Source organism: Triturus cristatus, chromosome 3_2 (assembly GCF_964204655.1).
Source record: "Triturus cristatus chromosome 3_2, aTriCri1.1, whole genome shotgun sequence".
In the NCBI taxonomy this organism is placed as follows: Eukaryota; Metazoa; Chordata; class Amphibia; order Caudata; family Salamandridae; genus Triturus; species Triturus cristatus.
Genome location: NC_140584.1, coordinates 444,095,950 through 444,123,038, shown reverse-complemented (window position 1 = coordinate 444,123,038; position 27,089 = coordinate 444,095,950). Strand labels below are relative to the sequence as shown.

At 45.0% G+C, this 27,089-nt stretch overlaps 1 protein-coding gene across 4 annotated transcripts in view; it reads right to left on the bottom strand.

The window, feature by feature from the left end:
* Positions 1 to 17,859: 17,859 nt before the first annotated feature.
* Positions 17,860 to 27,089, bottom strand: part of LOC146857507 (3-galactosyl-N-acetylglucosaminide 4-alpha-L-fucosyltransferase FUT3-like) — a 123,962-nt gene continuing 114,732 nt past the window's right edge. For all 4 annotated transcript variants that reach the window (XM_085648040.1, XM_085648044.1, XM_085648042.1 and 1 more), the window contains one exon: positions 17,860 to 19,699. In XM_085648040.1, the coding sequence (XP_085504166.1) occupies positions 18,633 to 19,691 (1,059 nt within the window). In that variant the 5' untranslated portion in view covers positions 19,692 to 19,699 and the 3' untranslated portion in view covers positions 17,860 to 18,632. The remainder of the gene's footprint in view (positions 19,700 to 27,089) is intronic.

Here is a 27,089-nt window from a genome sequence, read left to right as displayed (position 1 = left end):
TGACACACACATGACATAGTCACATCGTGCAACGCCGGTAGTTACATGTCAGGTGTCATTATCCGTGTCCCTGGCATCAGGGGACAGTTGCGGGTGTAGGTGACTATGCCATGCCAGTGATGAAGTGCTCGACTGTCTCCAGAGAGTAGGTCCTCTGTATCAATTGATATCAAGTAATTTGCTGTTGTGTCATGCTCCCCATTGTTTCCCAGTGGCATGGTGGGTAAACCAACTGTGTGGTGCAGGGCCTACATATGTTTGTAGTATTGTAGATGTCACTCATGTTGCTGTTCATGCTATGCGCTGTGTCCTATGTAGTTTGGACTCATGTGTCATATGTATACAGGTGTCTGATAATTTCCTGTCTCTTCACCTTGCCCACAGCATCGTCGGGGGAAACCGAGGGAGACACTGGCACGGACGTGGGGGAGGGATCCAGCACCGGGGCCACCAGTGCTGGGGAGTCTGGCGCAGCAAGTGGCACGGAGGCCGAGGGGAGTCGGGCAGAGGACCTGTCTAGTCCCAACACCGACTATGATGCTGCCGGGTCCGAGGCAGTGCTCCCAGAGGGGACGGAGACTGCTCCCAGAGCTGAAAGCAGCACTCCATCTCTCGCCGCACCCTCCATTCCCATCACCGCCCTCCCACTTGCTCGGGTCCCTTGTGTCCGTGCTAGGCGACAACAGGTGCGTGAGAGACGGCAAGGAGGTGTATTTAAAAGGTGAAGGGTGCACTTCCACTCCGGATCATTCTGTGGTGTGTAGACACATTCAATTGCATGGTGCTTGTCATATGCACGCTCATGATTTAGCTTGTATTCTGAAAGGGATTCATGTGCCAGTTATAACCCCGTCTTCTACGCTGCTTGCTAACGGTAATTATGTGCTATTCACTGATGAAGCTTGCTGTGGGATGCTTCCGGGAATTCCTCACATCGTGACTGTATCACTACGAGTGTTTTTCTGTCATTACGTCCTTTTCCCACCCCCACATGGCCGGCTCGATGTATCCATCTGGCCTTCCATTCCAACCTTGAAAGCAGAGTTCAACAAGATGAGCAGAATAATGGCTCTATTGTCTCAAAAACAAGTCGTGTTGACTTCATCCCGAGAAACATTTGTCCTTCACGGAGCTCACACGCGCACAGAGGTGCAAGCGCTTTTGAACACTGATCTCCCACTACATATTTGGGACTCGGATTCAGACTATCTTTCATGCCTCGTCAACAAGTGGCCTGGATGTTTTTTTCTAAATTGTGGGCTCCGGACTCGTGACCTCCTTCCAAATTCTGTTTGGTGTGATCCCCGCATTTCATCATTCGATTTTTTCGAGCGTCTTCAGAGGTCTCCCTTTGCTTCTTGCCCTCGTGGCTGGGGTGCTATTATTGATCTGCGTACTACGCTGTGTCTTCACAACTTGCGTTACAAGACAGCATGCACCGGCTGCTCCATCTTCGGAAACAGATGCTTGAATTCTACGGCACTCTGCCGCTGGCGACCTTAAGCAGTGCCTATGGATTGTCCTTCCGGTTTCCCTTCTTTACCTGCGTGCAGCCTGTCTTTCATTGCCTAGATTGTCCATTCGAATGGGCTCTGGATTTGTGCCTGTCTAACTCGGTGTCTCCTTACCCGGATTATGATCGACTGATGAGCCCCTTAGTGGCTCATGAGTTGGACTGTTCTAGCGTCAGGATTATGGCCTGTGCTGCAGCACATGGAGTCCTAGGGAATTGGGACATCGGAACGGCTGCAACTGAATTCTTATCCAGAAGTTATCTTGATGTCCCCACCTGTTGTCCACAAATGGTGCTGGATGCCCCGATTGTTGAGGAACACGTGTGTTCTTTCCCCCTGCTGAACTGGATGGCAGATAATTGTGCGGAACGTTCAAATGATTTCCTCTTGGAAGCTGTTGCAACTTATTGTGCTTATACCTTGATGGATTGACTTTAGCCCTGCTCATTTCATGGTGCATCCATCGATGTTATATTTTTTCCCCTTTTACATGGTTAATTTCCCTGCAACATCGTTCATAATTGACATTTCTTTTCTGACTTTTTCGCTTCCCTTCTATGGACTTCCAGTTCATGCCCTTAGTTCCGTTCTATCAAACTTGAATTCTGCGTTCTCGAATTTGCTCCCCTAGTGGTTAGTGGTACGAACAAGGGGGGGTGTAGTGATGATTCCTATCTCCCTATGTACAATGCTAAGTTGGCACCACCGCGGTAGTTGTTAGTAAGCCATCTTGCCAATTTTGCTGCTTTTGCACGCGACACTGTAGTTGCGTGGTATTAATTTTAAAATGCCTACTCGAGTTTGCTTCACATGAGGACTGTCTGTTGTTTGACATCCTTCACAGTGAGCAGCGAGCTTGTACTGTACATTGTGTACACAAACAGTCTGGGTGACTAGACGGTGCATGTTGTTGTGTGCAGGTTGATCGGCCCACTATTTAGCCATTACATGCACGCAGCTGCAGATACCTGATAGACGAATGCTTGCCATATTGCAGTGCAGCACGTTTTAGTTTCATTGTGATGGGGAACTTTCGCAGGAGAAGAGACTAGATGATCCTACCACTGAGCTGATCTGTACGGTGGGGGGTCCCCCGTTCAAGCCTAGAGACCTTCTATTAGTCGAATGATACTACTATTGGTTTACTGGTTGCTGTTTCCACTGTCATTTTCTCATGATTGTTCCTTTCATTGTCTATGATATTGCAACAATGCTGATGCTTCTAAACTTAACCATTTGTCTGCTTATGTTAGCCACAGTACTGCATCTTAGGACGCGAGGTTCATTGAATGAACTCTTTCAACTTTACCGTGTCTGTGTCTATTCTGTTGTGGACTGATCTGAGAATAATGACGAACAGGTATGTCTGATTCCCACCATTCCTGAGAATATTGTCATGCGCTTGTTCTGGGTTGTCTATACATTGGGACCGCCGAGCTCAACCTCAGCTAACGAATGGGACACTAAGCTAGTCGGATAAGGGGTTCTGGGTTCTGAGGGGAGTTTGTGGTACACCAAACATGTCTCCTTCGTGCCAGGCACCGCACCCCCTGCCCCTGTCTCCCCTGCTGCCGTCAATGCAGAGTCTGTGGACATTCAGCGCCAGTTGCAGGTTGGTCAGACATCGCTGCTGCGTGTCCTCCATGGCCACACCAGACTGCTGACACGGATGGTGTCGTACATGGAGGGCATGTCATCAGCGATGTCTGACCAACGGATGTTGCTGAGGTCCATGGACTCGTCACTGACAGCAGCAGTGGGTCTCCTGCAGCGCTCCGTCCCCCCCTACCCTGGCACCATCCGCACTTCCCACTCCCATGCCTGTCCCATACACACCCAGACGTCCCCATGCACGCACCCCACCAGACACAGGCAGCACACCACCAGGGAAGGCCAAGCGCACACCTCCCATCACGCACACACAGGGGGGGAGAAGGCACAGGAACTGGGTCGGGGGGCAAACAGCAGCCATGCTGTCACAGTCGGAGTCCGCAGTCCTCACGACCCACTACCTCCAAAACCACTCCCCTTGGCTCTCCTGCCCAACAGTCGGACAGAGAGTCCTTCATGACCAGTCCGTCCCTCAGCCCCAGTGTGACACCACCCCGCAAGCGTTTGAGGGATTCCCCGGGCAGGGTAGTTGATTCCCCCCCCTTTCCACAACCTCCCCCAGTTGTGCTGACCTCCTTGGGGCCTGTGGTTCCTTCGGGTGCAGGGGAGACACTGGAAGAGCTTGTGGCCGTGTGCAGAGCCATACTGACCTCCTCCTTTGGCGCTGCCCCACCCCCTGTGGTGGAGTCGTCTGTCCCTGCACCCACGACACCTACCCGTGCCCCTCCTGTCCCTGCGGTGCCTGGTTCTTCCCCCCCACATGATGCCCCCCCTTCTGTGGATGATATGGTACAGTGCACTGTGCAGGCAAGCTAGGGGAGACTTGTCCCAACGTGTCCCCCCCAGGACTTCGCATCTGGCGAGGCCTATGGGCTTGGTGAATAGTGTACTGTAGCTAATTTTCTTCGAAATGCTGAATGTGGTTTTTTGTTTTTCCTTTGCACACTATAGCTTTTCTGGTATTGCTGTTGTTGCTGCTGCTCCCTGAGTTGGGGTGGTGATAATGTGTTGGGTGTCTGGGAAATGTTGTAGTGTGCTGCTCATGGGGTGGACCCTGGTATCTGCATGCCGTCACAAGGTGTCTGCATATATTCGTAGGTCATGTTAGCTCTTACTGCATGGTGACATTGTCCCAAGGTGTGTTCCTTCCTCTGTGGCACCTGACATCTTCCCTGCAGGGTGTTTCCCAATTGTTGTGCTGAGCTGTGTCAACATTTCCTCGGTGTGTGACACATCCCTTCGACTTTGGCCATGCATGCTCTGCAATGTCTACACCTGCATCGTTTGTGGCCTCCTTGCTGGACACTGTACTTGTGTATGGAGTATATTGACATGACTTCATGTGGACATTTTCCCTTTTCCGCACTATGCATGTGTGTACTCCCTGCCTCACACACATGTGTTACGTGTACTGCAGGGTATTTGGGCACCTGACTGACAATTGTGGGCATTGTATCTGTGTGTACTCCACCCTTTTCCTTCCATGGGAGGCTACAATTTGTTGGCTGCCCCGGCACCTGTACATTCCTATCATTCCTGGAATGTGGGTGACAGTGTGTGTTCCCTTAGGCTCTCTTAGTTTAGTGGTGTTTGACATGAGGATACAGTCTTGTTGCATGATCTCAGTGTGTGTATTGTGCTGCCTCCGCCAGGGGTGGGTATGCATGTGTAATTTGTCATCACACCCACATGTGGTGTGTCATGCAGTGGGGGAAGGACATCCATCCTCATGGGAGTGGGACACTGCTGTCAGTGATGTGTTGTCATGGCACTCTCAACATTGTCACACATTGTGGATGCCTTCATGCACCCATGGAGTTTTGCTCATCGGAGGGTGATGTACACACCCCCATGTCTCTGTCCACTGCTGGGGGTCCTCTGCACCCACCCCATGTGTCTGTCCACTGCTGGGGTCCTCTACACCCACCCCTCATTTGTCTGGGCACTGCTGGGAGTGATAGGCACCCCCCCCCTCATATGTCTGGGCACTGCTGGGAGTGATAGGCACCCACCCCTCATATGTCTGGCCACTGCTGGGAGTCATAGGCACCCACCCCTCATATGTCTGGCCACTGCTGGGAGTGATATGCACCCACCCCTCATATGTCTGGGCACTGCTGGGAGTGATAGGGACACACCCCTATGTATCTGTCCACTGTCGTGCTACGAGCCGTACCCACGCGCTGATGGCCTGGGTACGGCCCGTACCCCTACGGCACCCCAACTTTGGGGGTGCGGCCCTTATCCATGCCTTTGGGACGTGGGTACGGGCCGTCTCGCCATTGTTGGTGTGACGTATGGGTAGGCGTGGTATGTGCCGTACCCACACGCTGATGGCCTGGGTACGGCCCGTACCCCTACGGCACCCCAACTTTGGGGGCGCAGCCCGTATCCATGCCTTTGGGACGTGGGTACGGGCCGTCCCGCAATTGTTGGTGTGACGTAGGGGTAGGCGTGGTATGTGCCGTACCCACGCGCTGATGGCCTGAGTACGGCCCGTACCCCTACGGCACCCCAACTTTGGGGGTGCGGCCCGTATCCATGCCTTTGGGACGTGGGTACGGGCCGTCCTGCCATTGTTGGTGTGACGTAGGGGTAGGCGTGGTACGGTCCGTACCCACGCTCTGGGGGCATGGGTACGTCCCGTACCACCATTGTGGTGGTGACGGGTACGTGTCCACGTCCACTTCTGTTGTGGCGGGATGTGGGATTGGTGGACACGCCCCCCGAAGTGACCAGTCCATGGAGGTAATTAATGTGCAGGATGTTTTAGTAATTTGTGGGGTGTGGGTTATGTTTCCTGCCCCTTGCACACACCCCCCCCCTTTGCCCCTGGGGGTTGTTCTGACCTTCTGCGGCATCTGTGTCGGTTTCTGTACATGAGGTGATAGGCTATGAGGGCCGGGATGACGCCCGGGCCGTCCCGCCATTGTTGGTCTGACGTAGGGGTAGGCGTGGTATGTGCCGTACCCACGCGCTGATGGCCTGGGTACGGCCCATACCCCTACGGCACCCCAACTTTGGGGGTGCGGCCCGTATCTATGCCTTTGGGACGTGGGTACGGGCCGTCCCGCCATTGTTGGTGTGATGTAGGGGTAGGTGTGGTATGTGCCGTACCCACGCGCTGATGGCCTGGGTACAGCCCGTACCCCTATGGCACCCCAACTTTGGGGGTGCGCCCAGTATCCATGCCTTTAGGACGTGGGTACGGGCCGTCCCGCCATTGTTGGTGTGACGTAGGGGTAGGCGTGGTACGGTCCGTATCCACGCTCTGGGGGCGTGGGTACGTCCCGTACCACCATTGTGGTGGTGAGGGGTACGCGTCCACGTCCACTTCCGTTGTGGCGGGACGTGGGATTGGTGGACACGCCCCCCGAAGTGACCAGTCCATGGAGGTAATTAATGTGCAGGATGTTTTAGTAATTTGTGGGGTGTGGGTTATGTTTCCTGCCCCTTGCACACACCCCCCACTTTGCCCCTGGGGGTTGTTCTGACCTTCTGCGGAGTCGGTTTCTGTACACGAGGTGATAGGCTATGAGGGCCGGGATGACGCGTAGGTTGGGGTCCATCGCTGTCCGTCGCGTACCAGGGCTCCTTGTTCGCGTCGTCCTCAATTTCCCGGCAGTTTTTGGCTCCCGTAAAAACTGCTGCGTGCGGAGTGACGTCGGCACGAATCGTACTTGCTGGTCCGTAGAACGCTGCCTGACTTCGTCCGGACGTCATGTATGCGCCGTCCAGAATCAGATTTGTATGTATTTTTTTGCCGGTCGGTGTTTTACGACTCGTACGGAAATGGTATTTCTGTGCGAATCGTACTTGCGAGTTTGTAAGGTGTTTTTCCAGGGTACGAGTCGGATGGAAAAAACGCTCCGTACGACCATTCGTACCCAGGTTTTACAGGATCGGATTCGGCACCCTAATGTTTGTTTTTATTTTGTTTAGTAATATAATTAAAATGTATTCGTAAATAAATGTTTTATATTTTTTATATATGTTATATATATGTTGTTTATTTTTGATAGTTGTGATTTTTTTATGTTGTAGTCTTTATTTGTTTTTGATCTTTAAATGTATTTGTTTGTGCTTTAGTTTTATTAATTTAGTAATTTTTTTGTGTTTGATTTTAATGTTTGATATATATCATTTGTTTATATTATTGAAAATAGTTTAATTTTATGTTTAAATGTTATTTTTTGGTATAGTTTGTATGTATTTTATCGATGCTTGTGTTGTCGATATAATGCATATCGATGTTTTTGTTGGGGTACATGGTATTTTAATGTTAACAATATTTCTGTGTTTTTTTTGTTGTCGATATTTTTGTCAACTAAATTTTATTCACAATATTTTTAATTGATGTTTGTGTTATTTTAGTTTTGTGTATTGGGTGTTGATATTTTTGTATACGATATTAGTAAGTCGATAATTTTGGAGCTCGATATTATAAAAGTTGATGTTGTATCAGTGATCCGTATTAAACCCTTCACAACTGTCGTATACATTAATCCGCCCTGCGTCCTTTCTAAAGCCTCCCACCCAGGGATGTAACACAGGCCACTGGCCCCTGCGGCACATGCCCGCCCCAACCCTTCAGGAATCCCCAAGCGCTTCATGAAGCCTATTCGTCCCAAAGCCAATGAATGTCTGTGAGAAATAGGCAACTCTGGGCCCCTTTTTACATTCTGAAGGGGGGCCTATTACTGTGCATTACATCACTGCTCCCACAACTCTTGTACCACCTTCCATTGTTGTGTTACTTCCCTATACTGCTATGACTAAGGGTGTAGCTAACCATCAACCAGCCCCCCAAATTCTAGCTTTCAAGAATTCCTCTTATATCTCAATATAAAAAAATGACTTTGAAATTCCTCAGAGATGCCAGACAAAAAGGAAGAGTAGAAGGGGACAGGAGAACTGGCCTGACTGTGAAACACAATGTTTATCTGTTATATCCAGTTGGTATAATCTCAACTGTAATTTTTAATTTAAACCCTTGCATTTTCTATGAACATGCATTGGTTTTTCAGGGTGCTTGAAGAAGAAGAACAGTTTCATGTCTCTTAGTTTTAACTCATTTTGTAGTCAACTTGTAAAACATAATTCTACAGAATGATGGATAAAATCCTTGTGACTGAAGCGAAAGAGTGGAGATAATGAAATGCTCTGGACACAACCAAACACTCTTAAGCTATTGTTCAAGGCAGCAAACTTTTAAACCAATGAGTCAGTGCAAAAATGAAACTACTTCAGAAGCTATCTTTTCTCCATTTCTGAAAAATAGATTTACTGGTGCAAGGCAACTGTTGGAATTGGCCCACTCTGCAGGGCCAACCCCAAACCTTTTGCCTTCACCCCTCCTATTTTTCTGAATTCGTTTTTTTAGGCATTTGGGGGCCTATTAGGATGGCGGGCGGACCTGAGTCCTCCCGCCATCCTCGCGGTGTTGGGACCGGCCGCCAGACATGCGGCTGTCCCGCACCGCGAATTAGGATGCAACCGCCACCCTGGCGGTCTCATTCCGCATTTTGGCATTGCGATGTCAAAATTGCATGCCTGGCATGTCACTGCCCCACATGGCAGGCACCACACGGTGCCTGCCACTTGGTGCAGTGACATGTAGGGGGGTACCATAGGTACACCCCAAGTGCACCTATCCACCCCCCACCCCCCGGGGGCCCACAACAGGCCCCCAAGGCCAATCTCCACCAGCCTTTCCATGGCGGCATCGCCGCCATTTAAAGGCCTTCAATATGCCACATCCTAATATGGCTGGTGGTGCCTGCTAGGCACCGCCACCATATTGGAGCCCCTGCTCCACCCGGCAGGCAATCGTAACAATTTCCTGCCAATGGAAAAGTGGCAGACGGACTTTCCGTCCGCCGCAATACCCACCGCCATCGTGATATGGCGGGGGTGTTGCACGTTACGATGAAGTAACGGTCCCCACTGCCGGCTCAGTGGTCGCGATCGTTACGTCATCATAATGAGCCCCTAGGACTCCAAACAGTGCTAAAGTGCCTGTGCTCTCTTCTTAAAACATGACAAAATTGGCCTACACTTGACTGGCACATTTAGTTTACTTATAAGTCCCTAGTATATGTATTGACTTGACAGCCTTAAGGTGATCTTCCCCCCAACTTTTCACCTGCCTCCGTTTTTGCTGGCTTTAGGACTTTGTGCACTTTACCACAGCTGACCAGTGTTAACGTGCTTGTGCTCTCTCCTCTAAAGATGGCAATATTGGCTAAGCCCCAATTGGCATATTTAATGTACTTATAAGTCCCTAGTAAAGTGCACTACATGTGCCCAGGGCCTGTAAAATAAATGCTACTACTGGGCCCGCACTACCCACTTTGCCAACCACTTAAGTAGACCTCTAACCATGGCTCAGGACTGCCATTGCAGATCATGTATGTGCAGTTTTACAGTGCCACTTCGACCTGACATGTTAAACCTCTTGCTAGGCCTAAACATTCCCTTTTATTACATATAAGTCACCCCTAAGGTGGGCCCTGTATGACCCTCCGGACATGATAAATGTATTTAGGCAGGACATGTACTTTTAATTTTCATTTATTTTTCACTACTACAAGGCATATCTCTTACATAGAATAACATTGGGTTTACCTTATAACATATTTAAGTGTAATTCTCAATTGTGAAGAGATGGGCTTTTTGAGTTTGGTATAACTGGACTCACAATTTAAAATCATAACTTATGGTACAGTTGGATTTTAAATTACAGTTTGCACATGCCACATTTAGAAAGTTGGCACTTACTTACTTTAACCATTTGGTGCCAGCTGCCTGTCTCTGGTCAGTCTGGGTTGGGTGACAGTTGGGCTTTGTGTATTCCCTCTAGACAGCCACACACAAAGGGAGCTTAGGTGTCTTGATGGGCCATCCTGTGAGATGAGAGGGAGGAGCTGGGCACAGCCTCACAATTACACCTGAATAGGCTGTGTTCTGTCCACACACAAAGAGCTGTATAACCCCTTGTAGTGAATCTGGAGCCAGGGAAGGAAGGGAGGACTTCTATGCTGCACTTCAAAGCTTTCTTTGAAGTCTTCCCCACTTCAAAGGCACAACTGGGTCTAAGTACTGGACTTCTGACACCATAACTTCAGTACACTTTTGGACCTGTAAAGACTCTTTCAGTAAGAACAACTGCTGTGCTGATTAAAGGACTGCCACATTGCTGGACTGCTCCTTTCTGGACTCTTGTTTGTGCCTTTCTGTCCTGCGGTTCTCCTGCCTGGGTGAGAAGGACAGGACCTGAATCACTTGAAACCAGAGTGACTCCAAGGGCTTGCTGGTTTGCCTCCTGTTCTAAGTCTCAGCGACAGCAACAACTTCAACTCATCCTGCTACAGCACTTAGACTTTGCTTGCAGTTGCGTGGGGAAATTTGACACATCTCGCCGACTGCGTGGCTCGAAACCGATCCACGCATCACTTCAGCTGAACCTTGCATGTTTGTCGACAACAACGTATTCTGGATGAAGGTACTTTGGTTCAGTGGACGCAGGTGGTTCCCTGTATCTGGTTTGTACTCCATCATGTCGGCCTGAACTTGTGACTTTGTTCTGGTCCAGTGTGACCAGATATCCCATATAAGATTTGCTTCTAGGTGCTATTTTACGTTTATTCACTACTTTCTCTTTGTTGGATTTTTGTCATTTTGTTCTTGCTTTATTCATAAAATTATTATCTGTTTTTCTAAACTAGTGTGGAGTCTATTTGTGATGTTTTCACTGTGTTACTGTTTAAAGTTAAAAAAAAGTACTTTACACATTGCCTCTTAAGTTAAGCCTGACTGCTCTATGTCAAACTGCCAGATGGTGAGCACAGGCTAATTTAGGGTGTGTTGTGACTTACCCTGACTAGGATTGTGGTTCCTGCTTGGACAGGGTGCATACCTCTGCTAACCAGAAACCCAATTTCTAACATATTTGTACTATATGTACACCTGGCCTGTAAATGAAATGCTACTAGTGGGCCTGAACCACTCATTGTGCCACTCACTAAAGTAGCACTTTAAAGCATGTCTTACCTTGTAATGCAGTTGCTTTTGACATGGCAAAATAAACCTTTTGCCAGGCCTAAACCTTCCTTTTTAATACATATAAGTCACCACTAAGGTGGGGGCTACAAGCTCCTAGCGAGGGCATATTATATTTAAAAAGTAGGACATTTGTTTATAAGTTTTGCATGTCCTGTAAGTGAAAAACTCCTAAATGTGCTTTTTACTGCTGCAAGGCTTACCCCCCCCCCATTGGATAACATTGGGTTACCTTATAACATTTAACAAGTGCTATGTTTTTATTGGGAGCAGGTAGAATTGTCATGTTTGGACTAAAATGAATTGTAAAATTAAAACTTTGGAAATGCCACTTTCTTAAAGTTGACATTTTCCTTTCCAAAAGCTTCTAAGGTCTTTTAGGAGTTTCCAGCTACCTGGGCCTGTTAATGGCACCCAAATGCATATTGGGCCCAGACAGTGAACAATAGAGGACTTGGTGTGTGCAGAATGAGCCATCCTATTAGGATGGTTGGGGGAAGAGCTATTCCTACCCACTTACATTTCAAAGGGATTACCTCCAGCACAGACAATAAACAATGCTAGTGTTTTTGTGACCCAAGACCTCTTTGAGCCTTGGCAAGGTAAGAACTTTCCAGAACCAGTAGCTTAGAAAATTCCCACACTCCAAAGGATAGCACCAGGTATAACTATTGGATCTCTTGAGCCACCCTTCAATACATTCCTGGACCAGCAGACACTACAGAAGTAGGACTACCTTGTTCCCCAGTGGATTGTCCTGCTGCTCAAGGTCTGCCGTGTAACCAAGAGGACTGCCATGCTGCTTGAGGTTTGCCTTGTTCCTTAGAGAACTGTTCTGCTGCTAAGAGAACTTCCCTGCAGCTTTAGGTTTGCCTTTTCCCCGGAGGAATGCCCTGCTGCTTGATGCCTACCCTGCTCTCTGCGAAGGAAGACTAGACCTGCTCCCTTCATCCAAGGCTACCTGAGTGACTTTAAGCATCAGTTGGCTGGCTTCCTGTTCTGAGCCATAAGGACATGTGAGTCATTGATACCCAAGCGGTGCCTCCCCATTTCCTGGACCCTTGGCTGGCATCAGAGTGCAATTCTGTACAAGAAAAGGAGCAATTGTAAGGCTCTGGACTCTTCACACCGGAAGGTAACTGTTTCAGAAGGATTAAACTTGTCCCTATATCTGGCCGGCCACTCTGTGTTTTGATCAGCTTGAACTTGTGACTTTCCCTAGCCCGACCAGATGACTGCAAGTGGTGCTTTGTGCTTTTGGGCCCTATACTGACATAAAACTTCAAATTTGCATATCACCGGTTCTACTAACTGGATGTTTGTTGTTTTGGTATTGTATTCTTCTATAAAATGTTCTCTATTTATCAAAAGTAGTTTGGGATGTTTCTTGTGTTGTGTTTTCACTTTATTACTGTTTGTGTGCTGCACAACTACTTTACACAGTTCCTCTAAATTAAGCCCCACTGCTTTTGTGCCAAGCTACTGATGCGTTAAGCACATGTTAATGTAGTGACTTTTGTGGTTCATCCCGACAAGGATTGTGGTTGTTGCTTGAGAAGGGCTGTCACCCCCCTCAATCAATGACCTGATTGAGGATCTTGGATGATATCTGATGCCAGGCTTACATAAATATGAATAGTCTTCTCAGGCATCTTTGCATCAGCACCTTTTTTCATTGATTTTAGGGCCTGGAGTACTAATCATAGTTCTGGTCACAAATGCTCCGATTGGTACTGAGAAAATAAAAATGCTTTCTCATATGTACTAATCCCAAAAACATCTCCGACTTATCAAATGGGATTGCAAATGGATTTGGTGTTAGGAAGGGGCATGTTATAGGCATCCCTTCAAAATCTCGAATCAGTTCAATAGTTTCCAATAAAAATACAGTCACAAAATATAGAAAAGTTACTGACACCTCAAAGGAGATGGTAACCTATTTGCAAAAGGGAAGAGGATCAGGGGCAGGGGGCCACAAGGGCATGGGACCACTGCCAACTTCCTAACAAAATAGCTTTTCTTTTGAAGCTCAGCCCTGTCTCTTGTAAGGAAAAAGTGTTGCATTTTAAAAAAAAGGTTTGTTTTATTTAAAAACGATCACAAACACAACGGTCTGCTAACCCGCAGCAGACCACCGTTCTTGTGATGGGCTCCAATATTAGCGAGTTGCAGTTTGTAACCGGTGCAGAGACAGAATATTGAATGAAGAATATCGATTTACACAAATATCGAGTTACAAATATTGTTGGTCAGAAATATCGACAGACAAATGCTCGTTGTCAAGAATATCGAATTTAGGTAAGTAATATCGATGTTAAAAATATCAAAGTGTAAAATATTGTTTGCAAAAATATAGTTGTTTAAAATATCGATTTTTTATTATGTTATGTATTTTAGTTTAAATTTTATATGTATGTGATGTATGTTTTTTGTATAAGATTTATTTGTATTTTTAATATATGTGTTACATTTTTAGTTGTTATAAAAAATCCATTTGATTTGTGTGTTTTTAGTTCCTAGCTGGTTGTGGGTTTATAAGGGAATAGGGTGGGAAGTAATTTAATTATATAAAATTTATTGAATATTTTTGGTGGTTATTGATATTTTTTATTTGAATTTTGTGTGTTTAGTTCCGTAGCGGGTTATAGGCGAATAGGGTGGGAAGTAATTTAATGATATTACATTTATTGAATATTTTTTATTTATTATTTGTTTAATTGAGATGTTATAGTGTTAAATGGGTAAAGTAGTTTATTATTGATTAATAATAATTGGTTGTTAATTAATTTCGATTAGTTAATTGGTAATTAATTATGGTAATTGTGTAATTGATATTAGGTGTGTGTTGCGGTGTTTATGGAAGTAAAGGGTGGTAAGTATTTTGTGTTTAATTAATTATTATATAGTTGTTAATTAATGTCAATTATTCAATATTTATTTTGTGTGATTATTTATTTTTTGTGTGTTGTTTTTACTTTTAAAGGGGTAAAAGGTGAGTATTGAATACATTTTTAAATATACAATTATTAGTTGTTAGTAGTAATAGTTTTTCGTTTAAAACTAATATCTGATAGTGTTTCATTATTTTATAGTTAATTTAGGTGTGTGTAGTGGATATTATAGTATTGAAGCATGTGTACTCAATGAATGATGTTTTTGTTTTTATTAATAAGGTTTTTTGGGGGTTATTAATTATGTTAATCATGGTAATAATGTCAATTAGAAATGTTGAAGTATTTTGTTATTGGTGTGATATTATAGGGTAGGAAATAAAATAAATACATATATATTTTAAATATTTGTTTGGTTTGCTGATATTTGCTACTTTAAAAAAATTATTGTTTATAAATGTATTTAATAATTTCTTTTATATTTTATTTGTAGGTTTTTGTTATATGTAATTAATATTATAACATATGTTGTTTTTAATGTTTAACATATTTAATTTTATATTTTTAAAATATTGTTTATTTATTTTTATGATCATTAAAATGTAATTTTTTTCCTTCTATTTCTTCTATAGTAATTTTTGTTTCTCTGCTATCCAGAACTTTCCCTACTGTTGTATTCACTGGAGTGGAAATAGTAATTTTTACCCCTCCGCTATCCAGAACTTTCCCTACTGTTGCACTCACTGGAGTGGGAATAGTGATTTTTACCCTTTCGCTGACCAACATTTTCCCTAATGTTGCACTCACTGGAGTTGGAATAGTAAATTTAATTACTCCGCAGTTCCAAGATTTACCCTACTTTTGCACTCACTGCAGTGGGAATAGTAATTTGTACCCCTCCGTTATCCAACACTTTCCCTACTGTTGCACTGTTTGGAGTAGGAATAGTAATTTTTGCCCCTCCGCTATCCAACACTTTCCCTACTGTTGCACTCATTGGAGTGGGAATACTAATTTTTACCTCTCCGCTATCCAACACTTTCCCTACTGTTGCACTCACAGGAGTTAGAATAGTACATTTAATTCCTCTGCTATCCAACACTTACCCTACTTTTGCACTCACTGGATTGGGAATAGTAATTTGTACCCCTCCGCTATCCAACACTTTCCCTACTGTTGCACTCTTTGGAGTGGGAATAGTAATTTTTACTCCTCCGCTATCCAACAATTTCCCTACTGTTGCACTCTTTGGAGTGGGTAATATTAATTTTTTCTCCTCCGCTATCCAACACTTTCCCTACTGTTGCTATCACTGGAGTGGGAATAATAATTTTTACCCCTCGGCTATCAACACTTTCCCTACTGTTGCACTTATTGTATTGGGAGATGTAAGTTGACTTAAAAAAATTATAATTTAATGTTTTCATTTATTATAGAATGTTTTTTGTCTTTTAAATATTGATATATACATATATATATATTTTATTTTTATATCATTTTAAAGTTAAAAAATTAAATAAAGATAAATTAATACATTATTTATAAGTAAATATGCATATATATATAATATTTTATGTTTGCGTGTTTATATATTTTTTTAATTAGGTTTATTTGTCATATGTAGTTAAAATGTACATTTAATTTATTTTGCTAAAGATAAGATTAATATTTAACATATTAACGATATATTATTTTATTTTATATATATTTTGTAATCAATATATTTTACATCTATATTTTTTAACTCGATATTTTTTATTCAATATCATTGTACTTACTAGCTAAGGTAGTGGAGTCGATATTTTTGCAGTCTATATTTTTTTTCGATATTTAGATATTTAGATGTTTGTTACATCTATAATCTATCAGTGAACCATTATTAGTACCTAGGTTGGTTTGTAAAGTTCCGAACTGGTGGTAATATTATGTTTTCGACCAGTTATTCGTACGTCCAGGCCTTACTTCTTTCGGCAGTCGTATCTGCCTGATCAGGATAACTACATTGCTGCATACTGCATTATGAGGCTGCTGCAAATGTCTGTTTTGTAGCATGTTCTGTTGGTATGAACAGAAGTTTACATTAACGTACACATCTTCCCTAAATTGACCATAGAACCACTAATTTACTCATCTGTTAAAATGAACTGCATTCTAATTATGACTATTGTTCATAAATAAGTCTTTGCAGTTTTATTAAATGTCCACACGGGGTAAACATGTCAGTGGTAGGGGAGCCTTGTAGAGAAGACATTTGGTATACTTGTGGTTGGCAGGGTTACTGTAATTAGAGAGGAAACCCCATTTGAGAGCGTTGATTTTAGTATTTTGGAATAATACATAACACACTTACAATTAATTTGTTCATATTCTATACACGGTTTGGGATCCTGCATTAAAATACATTGTAGTCAACTACAATAAAATAAAAACTAAGCATTGCTTGGAAACAGAGACACATTGAATGGACATGTAAGTAATAGACAAAATAGATGCATGCATCACTACTTCAACGGTAGATGGCACAGTACAGGGTGATCAGGAGGTGTCGGTCTGGAAACAAGCGGGAGAACAAAAATCAGATTGCAGCTGACATGCTTGTGGTAGTACAATTGTTCTGTAGAAATAGTGTGTCCATCATTAGCGTCTGGTTTGAGTCAGAATATGACCTGTGCCAGAATTTTACCTGTGTTTCTTGTGTTGCTGTGAAATGTGCGAACATTGTCTTCAGCTTGTAAACCAGAAAGCCTGCTTTCTATCTGTGAAATGATGGCTCAGAAGAGTCTTTTCATGACCTGTTAGCTGTCGAGCTCAAATAGTTTCTTCAGATTTGCTGGTTGGTACTTTTTCATTTAATTTCATTTCATTAGTCTTTATTTCGATATTTCATCATAAAAGACATAACAATAACAAAAAACAAATAAAATGACAATCGGTCATAATTAAAAATGCCATACAATATAAACCATTCATAGAACATATTACCATACAATAAAATTCAGATTTATTTAAAAACAAATATAAAAATAATAATTATTAATAATAATTATAAGTAAATAAAAACCACACAATTATTATCAATTCTATGACATAAATTTTCAAAGTAAAAACAGAAGAACAACTCTATTAGCAGCAATCCAAGAGACCCCAAACTAAATTTTTATTGTTGGTATGTTCCCAGCCCTAATAATCCACATCCAACCGAGAAATTTAGCAACCGCTATAACCAAGGATTCCTGAGTGTTAGTTCCCAGGATTCTCAATGCATCAGAACCAACACGTGTACCTAGATTCCGGCAAATAGGTATCAGCCACTTGTTGCGTGGGGCAGTGTAAGCTGGACTTACAAAAAGTATATGGGCAATAGATTCTTTTTGGCCCATACACCATTTGGTTGGTACTTTTACTTTGCATCCTTATGTGAAATGGGCACTGTTCTTCACGAATATACGGGTACTAAATCGTTGTTTTATTTCTTCACTTCACCTACTCTGTCTTCTGTTTGTACCCAGCCTTACTTCCGTCTCTATCAGCAGTGATTATTATGTAAACCAACATGTGCCAGGGCCCATGGCTTCCCTCAGAAGCACGCGGCCTGCACTACAAATATTGGGGGGATCGAATACAAACGCTGTCTCTTCTTGATTTCACCTCATGCCGCTTGTATTCTACGCCAGACACTCATTGCCCCTTTCTCTTGCAGGTTTTTTCCCCATTCCTGCTTTTTCACTTTGAAACTGTCGTTCTATCTTTTTCAACCTTTCTTACTTTCTTTTTCCCCTTCATGTGTTTGTTTCTCTTGCTCCTGCTGAAGAAAAATGAATGCCAGTCCCCAAAAAAGGGTGCAGTAGGGCCCCACTTGCATCTACCGCCTCAAATTAAGCACTGTGCATCAGTGACTACTTTGTGCATTTGTCTCTATTATGGTGTTTTGTTTGCCACTCAGATTCAAGTCAACTATGTTATTTGAAATAATTACTCTTTCTCTCAGCAACTCTCTACTTCCCATTTTGATTTTCCATCCCATTCACCCCAGTTGCTAATTGTCGAAGCCTTCTTTTATTCATGGATCCCTACTTCCTTCTGTTTCACACCAGGGCTTAATTAGGTGCCAGGGCCCTTGTCAGGAGGCCACTTTACCTGTTGTCCTTGCAAGCGCAGCCAATGAAAGAACCAACGCAGCTACTAAACATCACACCCTACAGGTGTAACAATTCAGACTATTCGTGGCCCCAAAAGCTATAGGAATGGCTTGAGCGGCAAGCATAAGTCAATTTAAATGTATATTGAATTAATAAACAACTGTTGCTGTGTTCATCTAAATTACTCAAACAGTGCCCCCATGTGGCAGACTGTCATAAATGCCGGTGCTGACAATTTAGTGCTAGTGCCGATCCCTGGAAACCACAGACTCAAATTAAGCCCTGCCTTCCGCCCTGTCTTTGGCACTTCCCCCTCTTTCCCTCCAACTTCGCATCTGCCATATTTACTTCTTTCTATCTGTGCCCTCCTCTCTCTGTTTTTTATTTTTTTATTTCTTGTTTTATTCATCTGGTGATCATGATGTAAACCACTTGGCCACACTAGGAATAGTCCTGTAGGTTGGGTGGTGTTTGAGGTAAAGGCATGCCTTGCAGTAGTGCGTTGGCCAGCTCATTCTTCCCACCACTTCATATCGATATCTCCAAGTGAAATAACTCTTATATTTCTTGTCATCCTTGCCCAATGCCAGAAGGTATTCAGCCAGCGCCTTGGCACTGGGGAAATCATCGACGTGGATGAAGGCTTCGCTGGGAAGAAAGAGTTCATAGTTCTTACGGGGAGGGCCTAGAACAACAGGCACTGTCCCTGACAACAGAGCATTGTTCCAAAGCTTCTCAGTGATGTAATCCTGATTGTCAGAGTTTTCAAAAGCAAGGTAGAATTTGTACTGGGAGAGGACCGAAGTTTGCTCGTCTCTACCCAATGGCTGATGGCCTGGTCCGAATACATCCACATGAAGGTGTTTCTTTAGCTCCTCATAATATTGGACTCTCCGAATTGTTGGGTCCCAATTACTAGCCGCCCATGCCACTAGCCTGGACTTGACTGGAATGCTAAAGTTCTGAGGTTTGTTGGTCAATAAAGCCCACCCGTATGGGGTGAAGATATCTGAATCACGTCTGTATGTCATACTGACATTTATCAGCTTGTCCAGCATGTCTAAATTGGAAATCTTGCTTGGAGGCTCTAAATTGAACCAGACCCATCGCTGGTTGAATGGCCTTGGTTGTCTGGGCAAACTATGTGTGCTGTACATGATATCCGAGTGGTGCAAGATGACGGCGTCAGCGTTTTTATAAAACCTTCGGTCAGATGTGTAGAAGCAACCTGTGATATCAAAACGCTCCGCACACTGATTGAGGGGATACTCCTCTCTGAAAGGTAAGGTCCAGAGCAGGATGATGAAAGGGCGGTGCACCGGCGAGACTTTGGTGTCTAGAATGGGGCACAGTACTTCAGATGAAACATTCCATACCCACTGGAGGTAGAAGATCAGGGAAGTACTGATGAGAATTTGGAGAAAGATCCAGATGTGTAATCTCTGGCAGAGCACTTTTCTTGTAAAGGAAACCATGTCATAAGCTGCAAAAGAGAAAAAAGTAGAAAGAGAGTAAGAAACAAAAGGCTACAAAAAGTCATTTGCAAGGACATTTCAATGCACTATAGAATAGAAACAGACTGAAGAAGACTATTTCCTGCATCTCAATCATGAGATCACGTGTGACATCACCAATGTCATCATTGATAATGTCACTGCTGCAGATATTTTTCACATCAACAATTGTAGGTTAGAAAATTCCAATACACTATTTAATAAGTTAGTTCTGGTGGCTTAGTGGACTGATGCGTCCACTGTAGGGGCCTGTCTTCGACCTCTTGGCCACAAGTCCAAATCCTGGTGGTCCCCCCAGTCTTTCATCCTTTTGAGGTCGATGAGTACCGTTGGATAACAATAAATATCTGTTATTCAGCACCAAAATACCCTTGGATGAATCTGCTCTTTACAACTACATGTTATGTTACTATTTCAACTGCCTCTTTATAACTATAACTTCAGAGCATGTGTACTGTTAAACAATGCACTTCTAAAGGTATATGCACAAAGTATACAATTCACATTAACACAATTTACTGTACATATATTGAGTACATTGTGTACATCTATCTACACTGCCACTATCTCAAGTGGTTAATTTCTGTACATTAGAGCAATTCACATGTAACTTGTACTGATTCAAAAAGTCTCAATAACAATTCGGTCTGCACTTAAACCACGGTCAGTACTCTATCCACTGTATGTGACTGTCAGACTACATTGAGTATACAGTTTACCAGCTCCTATTTCATTTTTTTTTGCAGTTTTGTAGAGCGCAAACTTGACCCAAAGGTATTGGAGTGCTTCACACGAGCACCACTTATGATTCTCAAGAATACATTAATTTTTCGGTAGTCACAGGAAGATTAAGAGATTTGCCAGAATAACAGAACGTCGAGCCAACGCTGAGACTCGAACCTGATTCCCCAGTTCCCAGGTTGTCAGCTCTGACAGTTAGGCCACATCCTATTGGATGTAGCATAAAGTAAATGATTTGCTTTTAAACATTCCACTAATTTGGCTGTGTCTCCTGTGTCGCAATACTCTTCTTCTTAAATACACAAAAGGGGAGAGAGGTCCTGCAAGGCCCTTACGCACCCGCCATTTTGCTTTTTCTAGATGCCGCACAGCTTCAGGTAGATTAGGGAAGATTGGAGTGGGGTACATTGGGGTAGAGTTGAGTAAAGTGGATTGGGATAGTGGAGTGGGGTACTTTAGGGGTAGAGTGGAGTGGGGTGGTGTAGGGTAGAATGTGGTAGTATGGGGTAGAGTGGGGTGAGGTAGATTGGGGTAAATTAGAGTAGGATAGATTGGGGTAGAGTTGAGTGGGGTAGATTGGAGTAGATTTGGGGTGAAGTGGGGTAGATTGGGGTAGAGTGGAGTGAGGTAGATTTGAGCGGTGTAGATTGGGGTAGATTGGAGTAGTGCAAAATGGGGTATAATGGTTTAGATTGGGGTAGAGTGGGATAAACTGGAGTGGGGTAAATTGGGGTAGAATGGAGTGTAGAAGAGTGCAGTGGATTAGAATGGGGTAGTTAGGGATAGATTGGCATGTGATAGATTAGGGTAGACTGGAGTGGGGTAGAGTGGAGTGCGGGAAGTGAGGGGTAAAGTGGTTGGGGTTAATTGAAGTAGACTGGGGTAGAATGTAGTGGGGTTGGGTGGGTAGATTGGAGTGGGTATACTGGCATAGAAAGGAGTGGGATAGAGTGGAGTAGGGTACATTGGGGTTGACTGGAGAGGAGTAGAGTGGAGTAGATGTGACTGGGGTAGATTGGCATAAAGTGGAGAGGGGAAGATTGGAGTGGAGTGGGGTGGGTAGAGTGGGATAGACTGGAGTGAGGTAGATTTGGGGTAGAGTAGAGTGGATTCGATTGGGGTAGAGTAGTGTGGGGAAGGTTAGGGTAGAATGTAGTGGGGTAGAGTGGGATAGATTTGGGTAGAATGGAGTGGAACTGATTAGAGTGGCGTAGATTGGGATCCATTGGACTGGGGTAGATTTGGGTAGAACGGAGTGGGGTAGTTTGTGGTAGAGTGGAGTGGGGTAGATTGGGGTGGACTGGAGCGGGGTGGAGTGGGATAGAGTGGGGTATATTGGGGTGGGGTAGAATGGGGTAGATTAGAGTGGGGTGGTGTAGATTGGGGTTGAGTGGAGTCGGGTAGATTGGGGAAGAGGGGGTGCATTGGGTAGAGCGGGTAGATTGGAGTGGGATAGATTGGGGTAGTTTGAAGTGGAGTTGAGTGGGGTAGACTGCAGTTGGGAGATTAAGGTAGATTGGAGTGTGGTAGATTGGTGTAGACAGGATTGGGTTGATTGGAGTGGAGTGTGGTGGGGTAAACTGGACTGGGGTATATTGGAGTGTGGTAGATTAGGATAGACTTGGGTAGATTGGGGTGGGTTAGAGGGGAGCAGATTGTGGTAGAGTAAAGTGGGGTAGCTTGGGGTGGGTTGGAGTGGGGTAGAGTGCGGTACAGAGGGGTAGATTAGGGTAGAGCAGAATGGGGTAGATTAGGGTAGATTGGAGTGGGGTCGATTGGAGTGGTGTGGGGTAGACTGGAGTGGGGTTGATTAAGGTGGATTGAAGTGGAGTCAAATGTGGTGGATTGGATTGGGGTAGATTGGAGAGTAGTAGATTTGGATAGACTGGAGTGGGGTAGATTGGGGTAGAATAGGAGGGGTAGATTGGGGTAAAATGGGGTGGGGTCAATTAGAGTCTAGTAGATTGGGGTAGATTGGAGAGGGGTAGATTGAGGTAGAGTTGAGCGGGGTAGAGTGGGGTAAAAGTGAATGGGTGTAGAGGAGTGAGGCAGCACAGGGTAGATTGGCGTGGGGTACTTTGGGGGTAGAGTTGAGTTAAATAGATTGGGATAGAGTGGGGTAGAATAGGGGTAGAGTGGGACGAGGTAGAATGAGGTACATTAGAGTGGGCTAGTTTGGAGAAGAGTTGAGTGAGGTAGACTGAAGCGGTATAAATTGGGATAGAGTGGGGTAAATTGGAGTGAGGTAGAGTGGGTTAGATTGGAGTGCTGTAGAATGTGGTAGAGTGGTGTAGATTGGGGTAGAGTGAAGTAAATAGAGTGAGGTAGATAAGAGCAGGCTGAATGGGTAGATTGGTGTGTAGTAGAGTTGGGTCGATTAAAGTGAGGTTGATAGGAGTGTGACAGATTAGGGCAGACTGGAGTGGGGCAGATTGAGTAGAGTGGAGTGGGGGAAGTGAGGAGTAAAGTGGGGTGGGGTCAATTAAGGGTAGAGTGGGTTGACTGGACTGAGGTAGATTGGCTTAGAGTGGAGTGGGGTAGATTGGGGTAGAGTGGAGTGGGTCAAGTGGGGTAGGGTGGATAGATTGGGGCAGATTTGGGTGAGATATATTGGGGTACAGTAGAATGGGGTACAGTGTAGTGGGGTAAGGTGGGGTAGAGTGGAGTGGGTTGATTGGAGTGAGGTATATTGTGGTGGATTGGGGGTACATTAGAGGAGGGTAGTTTTAGGTAGAGTTGAGTGGGGTCAATTGGGGTAGAGTGGAGTGGGTAGATTGGAGTAGAATGGAGTGGTGTGGAGTGGAGTAAAGTGGAGTAGATTGTGTGGGGTAGACTGGAGTGGGGTGGAGTATGGTAGAGTGAGATAGTTTGGGGTAGAGTGGAGTTGGGTAGATTGGGTAGAGTGGAGTTGGATCAATTGAGGCAGACTGGGGTGGAGTGGAGTGGAGTGGGGTAGAATGGGTAGTTTGGGGTAGATTGGTATAGAGTTGAGTGGGTGAAGTTGGGTAGAGTGGGTAGATTGGGGCAGATTTGGTTGGGGTATATTGGGGTAGAGTGGTGTAGATTGTGGTGGATTGGGGCACATTAGGGTAGGGTAGATTTAGATAGAGTTGAGTGGGGTTGATTGGGGTACAGTGGAGTGGGGTATATTGAGGTAGATTGGAGTGTTGTAGGATGGGGTAGATAGTGGCAGAGTGGAGTGGGGTAGACTGGAGTGGTGTGGAGTAGAGTGGGATAGATTGGGATAGAGTGGAGTGGGGTAAGTAGATTGGGGTAGAGTGGAGTAGATTGGGATAGACTGGATTGGGGTAAAGTGAGATAGATTGTGGTAGCTTGAATTGGGGTAGATCAGAGTTGAATGAGGTAGATTTTGAATGGGGTAGATTGGAATGGGGTTGATTGAGGTAGACTGGAGTGGGGTATATTGTGATAGACTGGATTGAGGTAGACTGGACTGGGGCAGACTGAAGTGGAGTCGGGTAAATTTGACTGGGTTAGATTGGGGTAGAGTGGAAAGGGGTAGACTTGGGTGGGGTCGATTGGGGTAGATTGTAATGGGTAGAGTGGGGTAGATTGAGGTAGAATGGGGTGTGGTTGACTGGAGTAGGGTAGATTGTGGTGGACTGGGGTACACTTGAGTGGGTAGACTTGGGTAGAGCTGAGTGGTGTAGATTGGGGTAGATTAGGTTGGGGTAGATTGGCGTATACTGGAGCAGGGTGGAGTTGGGTAAAGTGGTATATATTGGGGTAGAGTAGAGTGAGGTAGATTGGGTTAGACTGGAGTGGGGTAGAATGGAGGGGGTAGAATGAAGCAGAATATGGTAGATGGTGTATAGTGGAGTGGGGAATTGAGTGGGGTAGATTGGGGAGGGGTAAACTGGAGTTGTGTACTTTGGGGTAGATTAGGATCGACTGGAGTGGGGTAGATTGAGGTGGAGTAGGATTTGGTAGATTGGGGCGACTATAGTGGGGTAGTTTGGGGAGGAGTAGGTTAGAGTTTGGTAGAGAAGGCTAGATTGGGTTGAGTGGATTGGGGTAGCATGAGGTAGATTGGAGTGGGGTAAATTGGGGTAAATTGGAGTGTGGTAGATTGGGGTAGACTGAATTGAGGTAGACAGGACTAGGGTAGATTGAGGTAGATTGGAGTGGAGTGTCGTAGATTAGGATAGACTGGTGAGGGTTTGATTAGGGGAGAATGGGGCGGGGTCAATTGAAGTGGAGTAGATTGGGGTAGAGTGGGGTGGAGTAGGGTAGAGTGTTGTAGATTGGAGTGAGGGAGACTGGGGTAGAGTAGAGTGGTGTAAATTGGGGTAGATTGGGGTGAGGTAGATTGGGATAGAGTAGGAGGGGGAGATTGGGATAGAGTGGAGTGGAGTAGATTGGGGTACAGTTGATTGGGGTAGTGTGGAGTGGAGTAGACTGGAGTGGTGTAGATTGAGGTAGAGTGGGGTAGACTTGGGTAGAGTGGGGCAAATTGAAGTGGGGTAGATTCAAGTTGAGTGGGGTACATTTGCGTTGGGTAGATTGGAATAGGGTGGATTAGGGTAGACTGGAGTGTAGTTGAGTGGGGTAGATTGGAGTGGAGTAGAGAGGGGTGGATTAGAGTGTGATAGATGGGTAGACTGGAGTGTGGTAGAGTGAAGTTGGGTAGATTGGTACAGAGTGTGATAGAGTTGGATAACATGGGGTAGATGGGGTGGATTTGGGTGAGGTAGGTTGTAGTGGAGTGTGTAGATTGGAGTGGGGTATATTGGAGAGAGGTAGATTGTTTTCTATTGTAGTGGGGTAGAATGGGGTAGAGTGGAGTGGAAGAGATTGGGATAGACTGGAGTACATTGGGGTGGAGTGGGTGGGGTACATTGGGGTAGAATGAAGTGGGGTTGATCGGGGTAGAGTGGGGCAGATTGGGGTGGGGTAGATTAGGGTATATTGGAGTGGGATAGATTGTAGTTGAGTGGGATAGAATGGAGTGGCATAGACTGGAGTGTGATAGATTAGGTTAGAATGGAATGGGGTAGATTGGGGTAGAGTGTGGTAGAGTTGGATAGAGTGGGGTAGAGCTGAGTGGGGTAGATTGGGGTGGATTTGGGTGGGGTAGATTGTAATGCAGTGGAGTGGGTAGTTTGGAGTGGGGTAGACTGGGTGGAGATAGATTGTGTTAGATTGGAGTGGGGTAGAATGGGTAGGGTGGAGTTGGGTAGAGTGGGATAGATTGGGGTAGATTGGGGTGGGGTGAATTGGGGTAGAGTGGAGTAGGGTAGAGTGGGGTAGAATGGAGTGGGTTAAATTCAGGTAGATTGGCGTATATTGGAGTGGGATAGGTTGTAGTAGAGTGGGGTAGATTGAAGTGAGGTAGATTACAAAGCAGCAGCGGTCACCGATGAACAGGCACATTGGCCACGTTCTTTCTAACTGTTTTAACTGCATGAAATTACCATATCATAAATGCAGCTTGTCCTGCCAACAATTGGTCTTCCAGCGACCCTGTTGATTTCAAGCCAGTGCAATGCAGTCTTCATGCCGGTATTTGTAATTGGAAAAATGAAAGCACACGGTAGCGTGTCTACTGTTGCTGACTGTAAACAGTCTTGCCTGAAGCCCACCCACAGTGGTGCACTAATGGCTCAACAATTGCAACAATGGAGGGCTTCGGCTGAAAAAAAGCCCCACAAGCAGTGTAGACTGAACATCCTGTGATTCTGGGCAAATCACTCCCAGCTTTAAAAAAATGAATGTAAACTTGTGTAGTGTAACTGGTGGTAATGTAAAGCCTCAAACACATTCCGGTCAGGTCGGGTTTGCGCCAAATACAAAAATGCAAAAAAATGTAAATAGTACCTCAATTTACAGCCGGTGCAGCGGATGGACACTAAGTTAAATCAATCTGTACTTTGTCCATGCCCCACACAAACACAAGGAAGCCACACAGTAAGTGACGCATTGTAAGTCCTGCCGAATTAAAGGCAGAAAAGAGGAGTTTATAGGGAAGGAAACAAAGGGTAGCCCCTTTTTTAGACATTTTTTTCAGGTACAATAGGACATTGCCAAGCGACAGCACATGCCCGGTGCCTTCAGGCTCGATCTAAAACAGTCATGATTTGCAAATGGGCCCAGTTTTTTAGTTATCTGATTCGTGAATAGGGCCACTTTTGTGCCTGGCCAATTATCAATCCCAGTCCGACCCTGCTTTCAACTCCACTGTTGAAGTCACAGCCAAGGCTGATGAGGGGTGATGCCCCGAAACTGGTCCCAGGATGCTTGTTTACTGTCCAGGGTGGACCTGGCTTGGCAATTCGGTCTGGACTGTTCCCACGAGGCACAGGGTCAAGACTGATTTGCATATGGCTGGGTCTAAACTGGGGTGGCATGGTGAGCAAAAGAATAATGGATTTAACCCAGATCTATTGACTGGGGGAGAATGCCTGATTTGCTCTGCATTCTGGCCATCATCTGTGTGTCGTTTGCTTTTTGAAGGTTGGCATTTTTCTGCCATAGCCATTTGGTGTCTGCAGCCTGCCTCTGGGTCATATGACTGGGTGTAGTTGACAGTTGGGCTTTGTGTATTCCTCCTGGACAGCAACTCACAATAGGGAGCTTAGGTGTGCCTGGATGGGCCTT